The sequence below is a fragment of the Hippocampus comes genome, unplaced genomic scaffold (genome assembly GCF_001891065.2).
Source record: "Hippocampus comes isolate QL1 unplaced genomic scaffold, H_comes_QL1_v1.1 scaffold39, whole genome shotgun sequence".
NCBI lineage: Eukaryota > Metazoa > Chordata > Actinopteri > Syngnathiformes > Syngnathidae > Hippocampus > Hippocampus comes.
The window spans coordinates 3,773,313-3,788,664 of NW_017842054.1; the positions used below are offsets into that span (position 1 = coordinate 3,773,313).

At 45.8% G+C, this 15,352-nt stretch overlaps 1 protein-coding gene across 6 annotated transcripts in view; it reads right to left on the bottom strand.

Moving 5' to 3' along the window:
* Positions 1-813: 813 nt before the first annotated feature.
* Positions 814-15,352, bottom strand: part of ctbp2a (C-terminal binding protein 2a) — a 50,451-nt gene continuing 35,912 nt past the window's right edge. For 2 of the 6 annotated variants that reach the window (XM_019860152.1, XM_019860155.1), the window contains 9 exons: positions 8,481-8,635; positions 7,227-7,371; positions 6,851-6,954; positions 5,283-5,385; positions 4,181-4,395; positions 3,364-3,494; positions 2,943-3,070; positions 2,542-2,659; positions 814-1,664 (listed from right to left, as the gene is read on the bottom strand). In XM_019860152.1, the coding sequence (XP_019715711.1) occupies positions 1,478-1,664; positions 2,542-2,659; positions 2,943-3,070; positions 3,364-3,494; positions 4,181-4,395; positions 5,283-5,385; positions 6,851-6,954; positions 7,227-7,371; positions 8,481-8,635 (1,286 nt within the window). In that variant the 3' untranslated portion in view covers positions 814-1,477. Of the gene's footprint in view, positions 1,665-2,153; positions 2,233-2,541; positions 2,660-2,942; positions 3,071-3,363; positions 3,495-4,180; positions 4,396-5,282; positions 5,490-6,029; positions 6,360-6,850; positions 6,955-7,226; positions 7,372-8,480; positions 8,636-15,270; positions 15,347-15,352 lie in introns of those variants that run through there. The other 4 variants (XM_019860153.1, XM_019860156.1, XM_019860158.1 and 1 more) reach the window with 4 other exon arrangements.

A 15,352-nucleotide genomic window follows, 5' to 3' on the forward strand; every position in this document is an offset into this window, starting at 1 on the left:
ACGTATTTCATTTTTTAACCCACCCGATTGTGGCACTGAAGTTGTTGTGGGAGGAAGCCTCAAGCTCGTCGGACACGCACCCCGTAAATGGGCACACGTCATGCAACCTGCCAAAATTAGCACAGTAACATCTTTCCGCAAGTGGAGCGGTGAGGCTCCTTTCCACTTGGGATGGGCGGCGAGTGCACTCGCGCGAGTGCGCAATTTCTTCTTCGTTGGTTTCAACAGTTTTCTTCTTCGGGTGGGTGGACGATCCACCATTACAGGGAAGCGGAAATTTAAAATGCGACCAATTCCAGGAGGCGAGTCCCATTCCAATCGATTCGAGAGGCTCGATGCCCACTCCCAAGTATATCCATATTATAATAAAACCTTTAATTTTTGAATGTTATTTTATATATGATTATGCTATTACAATTATATTTAGTTTGTAAAAACATTTTCATTTTATATCACCGCTTTAATTACAATCTAATCATTGTAATTATAAAGCCTAGCCTATTACAATTGATGAAAAACTAAAAATTAATTTATTTTATAAATTCCATGACAGCATTAATTACTGTTTTGAAACAGTTGAATTATTACACGTGTGTCCTTGAGTAATCTTTTCCTACATTGGCATGCAAAAGCATATCACTCTCAAATATTCACAAATCTGTCTAAATACATTTGTGAGCACCTCTCTTTTGCCAGGGTTAATTTGTCGCATATGAAGAAGCTCTTTTGACAGCACAAGTGTGCCTTTGGCTGCCCACAATAAAAGGCCACTCATATTTCAACGAATGCACAAAATCACATTCCACCAGTTCGTATCATCAATCAGGACAGCATGTATTTATTTGTGGTTTCCAGCTGCACTTAATGTTATGTTATTATACTGTATGGTCGCCTTGTACAAGAACAAAAACACAAACAGCCACCCTAAAATAAGTGTAAAAAAAAAAAATAAAAAAAACTCGACAAGGAGCAGTCACATGATTTAAGAACATTTAACAACTGCACATCAACTGAATTTGACATAAAAAAAAAGGAGGAAAAGAAAAAAAAAATCCAGATTTGTGTCTATTCAGTTATGGCTTGAAGTTAATTCTCGCTTTTATTTTGTCCTACGTTTCTAACACGCAAATATAATTTACTGAATGGATGATTTTGCTTTAAAATTTTTTTTTTGTTTGTTTTTTTTGGCTTATGAGGACGATTCCTGTTGAAAAAACACACGTGTAACACTTGCAAGAAACAGGACAACACTTGCAACACAACATTGAAAAAAAGAAGGAAGAAAAAAGAAAAAAAAAACCCCAACAGCTGGAAAGAGGGAATGAAGGAAAGGAGCGGAGTAAATGGTCATTCCGTCCTGCAAGTCCAGGAGGGCTCATGTGACAGTCTCATCTGTGCGTCCTCCGTCTGGGGTGTGTGTGTGCGTGTGTGTGTGTGTGTGTGTGTGTGTGTGCAGGCGGGGGGCGTCAGTGCCTGGTCACGGCTCGCTCATGTGCTCTCTGGTGGGGTCGCCGTGTTTGGAGGGCTGGTTGGGAGAGGTGGCCTGGGATGCGTGGGTGCCCGGGGGCAGGGTGTGGGCCACGGGCACGCCGCCGGGCAGAAGCCCCTCCAGGGGCCGGGAGATCCCGCCGGAAGCCACGCCGCCCCCCACGCCCGGTGGGAACCTGACAACGCAGAAAAGGCTTTATGTGCTTGGACAAAAACATCATTTCTTCTCCTACTACAGTGGACACCTATTCCAAAGTTCTTTTCCTGTATTATGTATGATAGAGATCAGGGATGGGCAATGTAAATGATGGAGGGGGGAGCCCACAATTTTTCATCAGTGCAACTAGGGATCCGCATACTGCAGGGCCGCGCACTTGAACATGTTTATACTTCCCCCCACCCCCAAAATCTTTTTTGATGAATCAAGGGTCCACTCACAGCAGGCTACGAGCTGCCCATCCACGATATGGATAATACACAAATCCACATCGCTATAATTTTGGGGGACCCAAAGGTGAATTCGGGGGGAGTCATATAGGGAACATATGGTTGGTTTGGAAGCTGGGGAGGGACAATGTGGTCCAGGTGAATGTAACACACATTGAGGTTTACCAGGGAAGGTTTTTTTTTTTTTTTTTTTGTGCGCATCACCATGAATCATTTACCTGCTTTGACATTTAGGAATATAATTTGTCCTGCATTCCCCCCGTTGCTATGGCGTGTACCATGGTTTGGTTCACTCGGCTGTGTGTGAGAGAAGCAGTTCAGTCCCGTTCAAGCCAAACATGACGTTACGCACGCCGGAACCTCCAAAGTCCAATGCTGTCACTTCTTCTCATCTTAAAACACATTTTTGGCTCACAAAGCAAATCATGTCAAGTTGTTTTTTTTTTTTTTTGTTGCAATCATTAATAAGTGAATTTTAAATCAATGATGGTGTAGCAGGAAATTCACTATGTGCGCCCTTTTGGGGGTGCTCCACTTTGGAGGTTCCGCTGTATTTGGGCCTCGAGCGTAAAAGCTTCCCGTCAGCATGCGCTACAATCCTCCTACCTGTAGGCAGCGCCGTTGATCTCTGGGTGAGGCTGCGGCTGCTCCATCACTCCCCAGGGCGCCGAGGTGATGAAGAACTCTTTGTTAACGCAATTCCGCAGGCTGTCGGGGATGCGACCTGGTTGGAGGAAACACGCAATCGGCATGGTATAAGTTCTTAAGAGTTTTATTCGATTAAAAAAAAAAAAAAAAAAAAAAAAAAAACGGGGATTGTTGTTAAAAGTTAAATGGTCAGATTCCAATTCGGACTGCCTCAATACCGATACTGAAACGATATCATGGCAAAATCTAAAAACATCCGCAGAAGTACAGACTCATTTTTTTAATGATTATTATTTTGTTGATTTATTTTTTTTAAATGGAGGGTTTTTTTTCCCCCCCTGTACTTCAGCCCGGCCTACCTGTGATGGCTCGGCGGATCTCGGTGGCGGCGGCCTCGCGCATCTCCAGCGACGCCTGCTCGCTATACCAGGCGGTGTGCGGCGTGCAGATCAAGTTGGGGGCGTCCTTCAGGGGACCTTGAGAAAAGCTAAAAAGAGGAACATTGGATGTGGAGAGAAAAAAAAATAAAAAATTGAAACCACGTGATTGACACTCGAAATGCATTAAAGATGCCAGTTTCATTTGGTCTGAAAATGATTTATTCACAACAAATAATGTTCATCTATGCCAGCGACGTACAGTGACACGCAAAACTGTTCTTCTACTAAATGGAAGAAGGTACCATGAACCCGTGCATCACGTTGCTTTTGGATGATGTAAAAAAATCGTCAACCGTAAATATTTTCCCTTTGCTAATTCAAGATTGGGAAAAGAACAGACCTAAAGGGTTCCGACTCGTGGACGTCCAAGGCGGCGCCGCGTATTCGGCCTTCTTTGAGGGCCTGCGCCAAGGCCTTTTCGTCCACCAGGCCCCCCCGCGCCGCGTTCACCAGAAAGGCGCCTTGACGCATCTGCAGGCAGACAAACGGAACTTGTCAATGTGTCAACAAACATCAAAACCAAATTTACTGAGATGTTGAACAAAAAGCGTGTACCCCCCCCCCCCCCCAAAATTATAGGGGGGCAAGAACAATAATAAACCAACAAAAGGTTTCAAATTTCGGATGCTTTTTGGTGGGATTAAAAAAAAATAATAATAAAAAAAAAAGTTTTTGTTTTTATATAAGATCACAAAAATAGTATAGTATAAGGAACTCAATATTTAAAGAGACACACTTTTTTTTTTTTAAATAAGACTTTTCAAATGTTGAGTTAATTTTATGTTTTTGGTATTTAAAAAAATCTCAATTTGGAGATGGAGGATTTTTTTTTTTTTACCGAAAAAAAGAAGAAATATTGAGATCTGTTTTTTTGTTGTTGTATTGTCATTTTCTATTGTCACTGTCCAACTTTCTTTCTTTTTCGTTGTTGTTTATGGTTGTTTTTCTCTGGGGGCGTGGGACAAAATAAATGAAAACAGACAGGGATGATGGCAACAAAAAGCATGTACTGTGTCTCCAAATTTTTCTTCAAAGATTTTTTTTTTTTAAAATTGGCGACATTCAACTAGTTGCATCTGTGGCACAAATTACAATTCAGAAATGTCTCTTAAGAGTAGCGCAGCGATTTGATGATGCGGGCGAGCGTCGTGTAGTGCCTGCTTGATGGTGAAGTCGTTGATGAGGTGGTGGTTGTGCTCGTTGAGGTTGCAGTGCAGAGAGACGCAGTCACTCTGGTAGAGGAGGTCCTGCAGCGTGTAGACGCGCTGCACGCCCAGCGAGCGCTCCAGCCCGTCCTGCAGGTACGGGTCGTAGAAGATCACGTTGAAGCCGAACGCCTTGGCCCGCATCGACACCGCTTGGCCCGCGCGACCTGCAGGGGGCGCATGGGAACATGTGACGAAAGACCGATGGGAAAAAAAACGCTTGATCGTTCATGCATGTGGACATGCATGAACGTGAGTTTGGCTGGGAGGTTTTGGGGTTTTTGTTTTTTTTTTTTTTTTTGGGTGCGATATTGTTATCTTCAATAGCTGTACAGTCACTAAAACTTTTATGCATTCATCTTGATCGGTTTATTTTTGGATTAAAATAAAGACAGGACATTTTGTGAATACTGGGAGTGTCACATTTTAAAATGTATTTGTTTATTTTATTTATGTATTTTTTTTTCAAGTTTCCTTTGTCTTTTTATTGAAAATGTGTTCCCCCCAAAATTATTTTTGATGCGTTTTGGAAAAAAAAAAAAAAAGCTTTTGGTTTTTTGTTGCATCAGATAGCCATCGGTTGCAAATAAATAAATAATTACATACATACATAAATACATGTTTGAGTTGATTAATTGATTAGTTAATTAATAAAATACTTGAAAGTACTGCATTTTCAACTGCTCTTGTATTGAGTTTTATTCGATGATGAAGGTGCACCTCATGACTGTACCAGTGAGCCTAGTTTCTGTCCACATTAGTATTAGTCGGAGTCAGAGTAAAGATTGTGGCAGAGCAACACTCGGAGCTCCTCAACCTACGTCGACAAAGTTCACCGGCGCCGAGATGCCACAAGATGGTGGCATAAACAACTTTTGGCTAAATAAAGCTCCTCAACTCACTTCGACAAACTTTCTTGGCACCGAGATGCCACAGGATGGTGGCCCGAGTTAAAAAAAACCAAATAAACCAACAGCCAAGTGAGGTTTTTCAGTGAATAATGAAGGGTCTTGATTATGATTGGGTTCCCTGTTGTTGTAGTCGTTCAGCTCACCGAATCCGATAAGGCCGAGCGTCTCTCCTCGGATCCTGGCCGCCCCCGAGGCCACCTCTCGTATCTGCTCCACGCTCTGGACCCGCGTGCCCTCCCGGAGAGCCTGGTAGAGCCAAGTGTTCCTCCTGTACAGGTTGAGAATGTGACAGAGCGTCGAGTCGGCCGTCTCCTCCACGGCCGCCGAGGGAATGTTGCACACGGCGATACCTGCGGAAGCAACGAGGAGAACTCTTATGGCAACTTTGACGGCGCCTGAGCCTTAAGTGGGGACGGACCTGACCTCCGCTGTCGCTTAAAATAATTGTTTCGTAATATAATGATGGAAACCATGCTCTAAACAACCAATCAGAGGAGAGACAAATGGTGACATCATCGAGGGCGCGCTTGTTGGCCATGTGAGGGGCAAATTTGACACCCGATTGGGTCAGGAAAGAGTCGCTTTGAGAACACAGTTCCACACGACTGATTCCGAAGGCCGCGGGCGGATTAAATTGGCACGGCAACACAGACTGAAATCTGATTGGACGAAATAATCTCATCGTGTCCAGGCGCACACTAAAAGCACCGCAGTCAAGAGAAACACGGAGAAATGTTGGGGAGACTGCCGGGGATGAATTCAAACTATTTCATTTCGCAAATATTCGCTTTCGATTGTAAATGCTTGTCAGGGCTTCTTCTGACAACGCCGCGTGAGCGCCCGCCACCGGGTTTCCGTCCTGCCGCTTCATTTTGACGCTGGCGTCTCACCGAGCTCTCCGGCCGCCTTGATGTCGATGTTGTCGTAGCCGCTGCCGATGCGGATGATGATGCGGAGCGCCTTGAACTTCTCCAGGTCCTCACGGGTCAGCGTGATGGTGTGATACATCATGGCCCCCACCGCCTCGCTCAGCACCTGTCGGCATCAGCGGGGTGACTTTTGACCTTTCGCACAGAACTCTGCCTCCTCGCATGAGTGTGCTCAGTTTTATGACGTTTTCAAATCCGGTTTCATTTTCTACCCGCGTTCCTTCAACGCGAATATTGATGATTATTTCTTGTTTAACCCTTTCGGGGACAGCGGCTACCACAGCGGACGGCTTATCGTGTTACCCGTCTCACAAAGATTTAATTGAATGCGCGGTGCGGATTCTGCCTAGCAACAAATGACATGCAGGCGCCTTCGTGTCAAAGTTGCGCATCAGTCACTCCAGTGAGCAGCGATTGGAAACTGCCGGCTTTTATATGCGCCGGTCTTGGCACCATCGGTCACCGCGGTGGACACGTGAGGTGAAAAAATAAAATAAAATGCAGCATTCCGAACCTGCTCCACCGGACGGATGTAAATTTCTACTTGCCATCATCTAAATGCAAATGTCTTGTTGTGTGTGCATTTAAATAAGGAGAAACTGCCACATCGGCAGTTTGTCACATTAAAGTCGAGGTGGCGTAGCGAGCGCTTATGAAAATAACAGGCTTAAATTCACAAAACTAACCGCTAACGGAATTAACTTCGCCGCCGCGGATTAGCATCGCACCAGGGATTTCCTTATACCCATTTTTTTTTTTTTTTTTTTTAATATATTGGTAGCCTGGTAGAGCCAAGTGTTCCTCCTGTACAGGTTGAGAATGTGACAGAGCGTCGAGTCGGCCGTCTCCTCCACGGCCGCCGAGGGAATGTTGCACACGGCGATACCTGCGGAAGCAACGAGGAGAACTCTTATGGCAACTTTGACGGCGCCTGAGCCTTAAGTGGGGACGGACCTGACCTCCGCTGTCGCTTAAAATAATTGTTTCGTAATATAATGATGGAAACCATGCTCTAAACAACCAATCAGAGGAGAGACAGATGGTGACATTATCGAGGGCGCGCTTTAAATGCTTGTCAGGGCTTCTTCTGACAACGCCGCGTGAGCGCCCGCCACCGGGTTTCCGTCCTGCCGCTTCATTTTGACGCTGGCGTCTCACCGAGCTCTCCGGCCGCCTTGATGTCGATGTTGTCGTAGCCGCTGCCGATGCGGATGATGATGCGGAGCGCCTTGAACTTCTCCAGGTCCTCACGGGTCAGCGTGATGGTGTGATACATCATGGCCCCCACCGCCTCGCTCAGCACCTGTCGGCATCAGCGGGGTGACTTTTGACCTTTCGCACAGAACTCTGCCTCCTCGCATGAGTGTGCTCAGTTTTATGACGTTTTCAAATCCGGTTTCATTTTCTACCCGCGTTCCTTCAACGCGAATATTGATGATTATTTCTTGTTTAACCCTTTCGGGGACAGCGGCTACCACAGCGGACGGCTTATCGTGTTACCCGTCTCACAAAGATTTAATTGAATGCGCGGTGCGGATTCTGCCTAGCAACAAATGACATGCAGGCGCCTTCGTGTCAAAGTTGCGCATCAGTCACTCCAGTGAGCAGCGATTGGAAACTGCCGGCTTTTATATGCGCCGGTCTTGGCACCATCGGTCACCGCGGTGGACACGTGAGGTGAAAAAATAAAATAAAATGCAGCATTCCGAACCTGCTCCACCGGACGGATGTAAATTTCTACTTGCCATCATCTAAATGCAAATGTCTTGTTGTGTGTGCATTTAAATAAGGAGAAACTGCCACATCGGCAGTTTGTCACATTAAAGTCGAGGTGGCGTAGCGAGCGCTTATGAAAATAACAGGCTTAAATTCACAAAACTAACCGCTAACGGAATTAACTTCGCCGCCGCGGATTAGCATCGCACCAGGGATTTCCTTATACCCATTTTTTTTTTTTTTTTTTTTAATATATTGGTTGCCGGAGGGGAGCCGGTCGCTCAAGCGAAGGTGAAGAAAGCTCGTCTGTCTTGTGCTTTATCTCGGTTTCAGAAACGAACAGTCGACATCATAAAAGCTCGATGAAGTGTCCGGGAAAATGTTTTTTAAGCAACATCCTTAAATGTTATAAAAAGTGTAAAACGGGAGTTCACCACTAAAGGACAATGCAGCACATGGTCAAAACTGCAAAACTATGCTTGTACTAAAATATTGAGGCATAATCAAGATGATATTGTTTATTGTAATGCAGATTAATTTATTGCTTGTGTTTCATTAAAAACAAAAAAAAAAAATGAGAAAAGGACCTTGAAAAAAAAGCACTAATCCCATTATTTAGTGGGGGAAAAAAATCAAAATTCCAATTTAAAAAAATCCTTCTGACTCATGTGTGTAAAAAGCAAAGAGGGATGCTACCTTTTCGTGTATTTCCTGCGTGGACTGAGCGTCGCAGAAGGCCACGGTGGCCAGGTCCTTGAGGATGGGCATCTCCACCGTGCAGTCGCGCCCATCCAGCAGCGCCACCAGGGGACGCGGGTGCATGGGCCCGTTCATGATCTGCGGCCGGATACCTGCGCAAAGGCAGACCGCTTGAATTATTCATCCGAGGCGCTCGCACGCCGCGCACAAAGTGGAGGAGGAGGAGGGGAAACGATAACAGGAAGTGTTTCCCTGCTCGAATGACCCACACACGCACACACACACACACACACACACACACACACACACACACACACACACACACACACACACACACACAGCGGTGTTACTGTATCAACTGGGTTACCCGGCAACAGGTCCTTTTCATCCCATGAGGTCACCACCTCAATCATCCAATCGGGTCAGTTCGTGTCTCTCACTCCAAAATAAATTTAAAAAAAAAATAAAAAGAAATGAGGAGGAAAGGTGTTGGGTGTCCACACATTATTGGCTGGGCCCAGTTGCCTGTTGTCATGGTGATGGGCAGAATAATGATCGAAATTTGATTCCGTCTGATGGCTTGAATCTTTGGCGGGTGTGAAATTTGCGACGCTGAAAGTCAGAAAAAAAAAAATCCGAAGCCTTCAATATTTTCTATTATGACAGAAAAGTATTTTAATTATGTTCCTTGTCGTCGCCTCCCGTCTCATTTTGCTTTCCTGTCATCACTCTCCTGTGTTGAATGACGTTTTTATGGCAGCCTTGTAACTCACTTTACAACTCCGATGACAAAGAGATTGAGTTTCCCTTTTTTCTTTTTTTTTTTCTTTTTTAACTGCACATTTTAACAATTCAAAGCTTAATGTTATAACCGCGCGGCACTTCGAATAAAAGCCGTACTTCCTGGGCGCGCCCGAGCGGGGATATCACGATGAGAAGTGCATGAAAAGAAAAGGTCGTCAACGGGACGGTGAATGACAGACGACCTTGAGACGCGGCTCTGTTTGCGTTGTCGTTCACCGGAGCGACCGCACGCACAGTTGGCAAGACACAAGAGTCTGGCGCGGAAGGGAAAGAACCTTTCAGAAGTGTAACTGTTGATTCGTGGCGGCTGAAACGCTTTCCCCGCCGGCGTTAATAAGGCAGAACGTGCCGGCGCGGAAAACCTGCGGCGGAATCTGGAGATAATTAACTCTCGAGCGATGCTGTTAATGCGCGTTTTAATAGCGCGGGTATCAGAGTAATCCGCGTAAGGAGCTTGTTGGCTCGGCGCAGAACAAACAACAAACGCGGGAAAAGAAATGATGTGTGGAAACGACGTTGGGATGTGAAAAAGCTCAGGATGGAAAACGGTGGTCAAAAATGAAAACCGCTGTCTTTTATATGGGCAGGTCTTGATAACATGAAGAACACAATGTCCATTGAAAGACGTAAAAAAAAAAATAACAATTACACTAATAAACAGACAAAATAAAACATTCCCCTCAAACAGAATTGATTTGCGCTTAGGTATTTTTATTACTCGCCCCCGCTAGCGTAAAAAAAGAGCTCGAGTCAGGGCTGCGAGTTGAACATCCGCGCTATTTGTTAGCAGGTAGCCCATGTAAGATTTCAGATATCTTCCAGTCGCGCTAAGTCGAGTCTCTAAATATTTCCGGCTGCTGCGAGCATTTTGCGCCAACCCGCCACGGTTTGATTTCAGCGAAAGGCGTCCGTGTCGCTAATGCCAAAATACGCTAAAGGGCCCGCCGATTCGTTTGACTTCAAGCTAGAACCACCAAATGTCGAGCACATGACAGCGGCATGCCACAAAACTGAAACAAAGTTCAGAGGTTTTAAAGAACTCCCCAAAAAAAGGTTAAAACGTCTGCTATCAGGTTCCTGGATTTGCTCATGCTAAGCTAACCACCACAACGTTTTTGACTGCCTGCAGAATGTCAAATCTGGACTCAGCTGGAGATGTCTATATATATATAGCTTCCTTCATGGGCCTCAAACCTTCCACCACTAAATGTCACCTGGTCCGTGCCATTTTGGAGTCCATTGCCTTCAGGTTATATATATATATATTTTTTTTAACTGCCCAAAGCAAGAGAAAAAAAATATATATATATATAAGCGCAAATAGCGACGTCAAAGCAATCCATGTTCGACAGTTGATATTTTTGGAGTCCTCCTGGGCGGCAACCGCTCAAACAGCGCTTTGCATGACAGCAAGGATCGTCTCGATTCACACGATGACACTTCCCCGTTGGTTTATTGGCCCTCCAAACCACCAACCCAAACGAAACCGGAGCCCGACGTCTCCGCCCCAATCAGACCCTCTGTGAGAAAAGAAAAAAAAAAAAAAAAGTATCGTCTTGCTTTGAAGCAAACATTCGAAAGCACATGTAACAATGCGACTGAAGATGGTTTAAATTAGGCAGCGGGATAATTCGGGCTGGAAATCTTTTGGCTACAGTTGCAAAGTGCTTGTGCCAAAGCCCCATAAACGTACTCAAAGTGTTTTTTATCATTTCCCAACAGCCAGCCAGCCTTGTCTACAAGTGAGGCGCAAAAGCCCCGCGTTTAAACTCGGCGAATGTAAATAAGGCTTTATCTGACAGCAGGTCGCCCTCTTCGGTGGAGGTCTGCGGGGATTTAATGTGCTGCTGCAAGCTTGAAGCCTTGATAGCGTCCTCCGGCCAACGCTAATCACAAACTGAATGATTCTCCAGGAGCTATGAAAACTTTTTTTTTTTTTTTTTTTGCCAGCGCTGGCAAGCGAGACCTCGAAACCACAAATGGATTGCAGATGTTCTAATCTAAAAAGAAAAAAGGGGGAAAAAAATAAACTTGTGAATGTTAATATGAGACGAAGATGGGGAGGGAGGTAGAGAAATAGAAGGAGATATATCGGTCCGGAGTGTACGAGCAAAGACATGAGTTTGTTTTGGTTTGGTTTCTTTTTTTCTTTTGGGCGAATCCAGCCGACATGTCGGACCCTTCCCACTGAGGTCAGCTAGAATGACAATCGTCACAAATGTACCCCCCACTTGGGGCACGCACGGGTACCACTTCCTCGGACCAAAAGCTACATTGAAGTTTTCGTCGATACTGAGAAACGATACTTGAGAGAGTAACATTTGGTATCGTTGAAGTGGCTTGATTTTATCCGTTCATTTTTTTGGTTTGGAACAGCCGGCCTTTAAGGTGTGGCGGATAAATGCAACAAAATAATACGATATGACCTGCGTGTGGTATTTTCGATACATAATAATAAACCCGAATCATGACACGAGGAACGTCCTATCTGGCCGCAACACTCTATGGTCGCTTTGGTCACGTTTAAACGAGCCTTCAAAATAAGATACGCCGCAAATACAAAGTGCATGAAAAATACGGTTCACCATCGCCGCATATTATGCAGAGTGGGCTTGCTGCGTGAGAATCTCCCGTTGAGATCAATCCGTATTTTAAGTAGGACTCCTGATACTGTCTATTAAATGTAGCCTTTTTTTTCTTGAAAATCGGAGGCTCCTCTTCTGTCTCCTGGCTGGGCCAAAGAAACTTTCCAAAGACGTCTGTTTTTTACTCATTTTGCTAGCACCTGAGTGTCATTTTAGCGATAACCTATCACGTGACCAAGAGGCGCGCCTTGACCTGCGTCAAGAGTGACATATTGTAGACCGATGTAACAGAGGATCCGGTAATTTTTCAAAATAAAACATCTTTCAGAATGCGAAATGAATAAAATGTGAGTAATGTAAGTTATTTATTCTTTCTGTGCGGCCCGGTACCAAATGACCCACGGACCGGTACTGGTCCGCGGCCCGGGGACCGCGATATACAATGTTATCTTGAATCTCTAGTCATGGAACTCCGAGACAGATCACCTACAGAGGAGTGACTCACTTCGGGGACTCGTCTATGTCCCCGCTGTAATTTTCTACTCAACGGCCAAGTCGCTTCCACTTGTCGAGGTTCAAACTTCCCATCGCCGAGTGGAGTGGGAAAAGGTGCCGAAAGGCTCCCCGCCGCAGTCAGCGCGGCGCGACGCGGACGCCCCCACCCCACATCGGGCCCCTCCGTGAGCAGAACAATAAAAGTGCAAAAACAAAAGGAAGTGAGGAAGATTTTCCATGGCGCGATGATGTCAAGGCCACGGCGGCGGTCGTCGGGTTCACGGCGAGCGTTCGCAGGAAAACGTTTGCGCGCTTTGACCTCGAGCCAGGAGCGGCTCAGCGGGCTCGGGACCAACAGCTGGTTAAGGTTACCTAGCAACTCAAAAGCCGGGGGGCCTCGGCGATGGAGAATGAGAGCGTGAGTAGGGCAGCGGGAGCTGGAGGTGGGGAGGAGGGTAGCGCCTGGAACACAGTTGGGGTTCTTTGTGGCAAGTGCAGCGATATTAAAGTCTTCCCAAACAAGGAGGCAAAGCGACGTAAGCCCGTAAGCTTCGAGGACGCGGGCGGGCAAGAAGGATGCCGTTTTGATCAGCTAAGTGAGAAGTAAAGAAAAAGAAAGCTTTATTAAGGAAGACAAGCTGCTTTTGCATCTGCGAGGAAGGCATTTAAAAGTTTGCCTGTGACACAGAGCAAAAAAAACAAAAAAAAACTGCACTGAGCAAAAAAAAAAAAAAAAAACCCTTAGGCCACCACTCGCTCTGCAGTTTTAATGACTTTTTTTTTACAGCAATCATGCTGACATGAAAATAGTAAATAGTAAGACAAAATCTATTTTCATGGGCCAACGAAGCCATTAAATTTTAGTCACAGTCTTTTGTGTCATTCTCCATGAATCAGGAAGTAGCCTGTTACCCAACATTTTTTAATATGCATTTTACATTCACTTTTTTACGGAGACAAACGAAAATGCTAATCTTCAATTTTTCTCCTTTTGTTGACATCAACGGCTCGCGGAATCAAAAGTCCTCTGTTCCCATTGATTGACGTCATTGTCCACGAAGCAGGAAGTAACCGACGAACAACAAATAAACAAAAACGCATTCGACTCGAACCATTCCCCGTCACATCATCAAAAACGCTAAAATTTCACCATTTGACATCATTTTTCCCTAACCATGACATAGCCTAATAACTAACAAACATGGGTCACAAAAATATCGATAAAAAAATGGTACATCCTCGTTGTTGCGTGTCATCCCCCCACAAACTAGCAAGTAGCATGCTAACCAAAAACCAACTGAAAACCCCCAAATACTTCACGCTTTGCAATGCTTGCTCCCTTTTTTTTTTTTTTTGGCTTTTAAAATCATAATAGAACCATTTCCCTGTGCTGCAATGAAACACTGTTACATTGCTTCTTGTTTGATGTCATCCTCCACTAAGAAAGAAGTAGCCTGCTAGCTTTAAAAAAACAGATGGGCAATTACAGCCACCAAGATGCTCTCATTTTTTTTTGGTGGCACTTTTATTCTGTTACAGGCACGCAAGGACCGTTGCGCTTTCCCAACAATCACAATTTTGGTGAACATTCTTTGCTCTAGTGACCCCCCCCCACCCCCCACCCCAATGTGGCGATTAGCATGTCATATAGCACCAGTGCAAATTTACCACTGGAGATTCAATTGCAGGGCTTCACAGATGCACTGGCAGCCACAAACCAATGTTAACTGCTGCTGTCCGGTCATTTCCACTGGCGACAATACAAAACATTCACTTTTGTGCATACATACGAGCTGCAATAGGGGGGGGCCTGTGTTCCTGGCACTGTCTACTTTCTGGAGTGGCTTTTACGATCCCTTGGCATCGGGCAAAAAAAAGAGGAGGAGGAGGAGAATTGGGGGGGGGCAATCTTTTTTTTGGCAGACTTGCCCCCTCTGAGCCAACCCACTCCCTCCCCTGTGCCCCCCACCCAACCTCCCTTTGCCCCAGCTGGACCCTATCAGCGCCCCGTCTACACCAGCAGCCTATCTCGTCTTCTACTATGTGGACACACACAAAGACCTGGTTTGTCCATTTCCTCCCCCCCCAAACTTAATACAAGACTCAGTGTGGGGAGGAAAACAAGCGCGGGGAGGGGTGGGGGTGGTGGGGGGGGGCAGATTGTGAAGGTGATATCAGTAACAAACAGGAATGGAGACAAACACTTTCACTTGTGAAGCAGCGAGATACGAAACCATCTGCCAGTATAGATGACGCGCACACACACACACACACACACACACACACACACACACACACACACACACACACACACACACACGCGCGCACTCGCGCTCACCAAGCGCCCGAGCTGGTGTGACAACAGACACAATCTTGGAGGAACTGCAAAAAGAGCTTCTCAGAAACATTTTGCCCATAAATTGTCATTAGAAAACTTACAAACGTGTTCATTCCCCCCCCCCCCCACACATTTCGCATGGCCTCCGGGAGCATCCGAGCTAAAATAACAAATCACACCGGTAGGTAAAAAGAAACGAGCCGCTAATTGCTGCTGTTTTTGCTCAATCCAACGAGCGCCGGACTGATGTTCAACACACTTTTCCGCCAGGCTGACGCTCGCTAACACACACGCACTCACACACACACACACACACTCACACACACTCAATTTGTCTCTGGCCTGCAGATGATGACACATGACAACCTTTACAATCACCATCAGCGCTGCCTCGCGCCTCCCCCCTCCCGCGTTGCAGCAGTGCAGCCGCTCTCCAACGCACACGCATGACACACTTCATTGCAAACACATTCAGGAGGCTCATTAGACACCAACGCCTCCTTCGTCGGCTCGACTCGATTTGGAATTTTTATCCGCACCAACACACAAGAGGCGTGCTCCTTGCCTGGGAAATGCTGTCGCCACATTCTTCCGATCAGGAGCTGCACATGGTCCACAAAATGTGTTGGGGAGGTGATGGGGGGGGG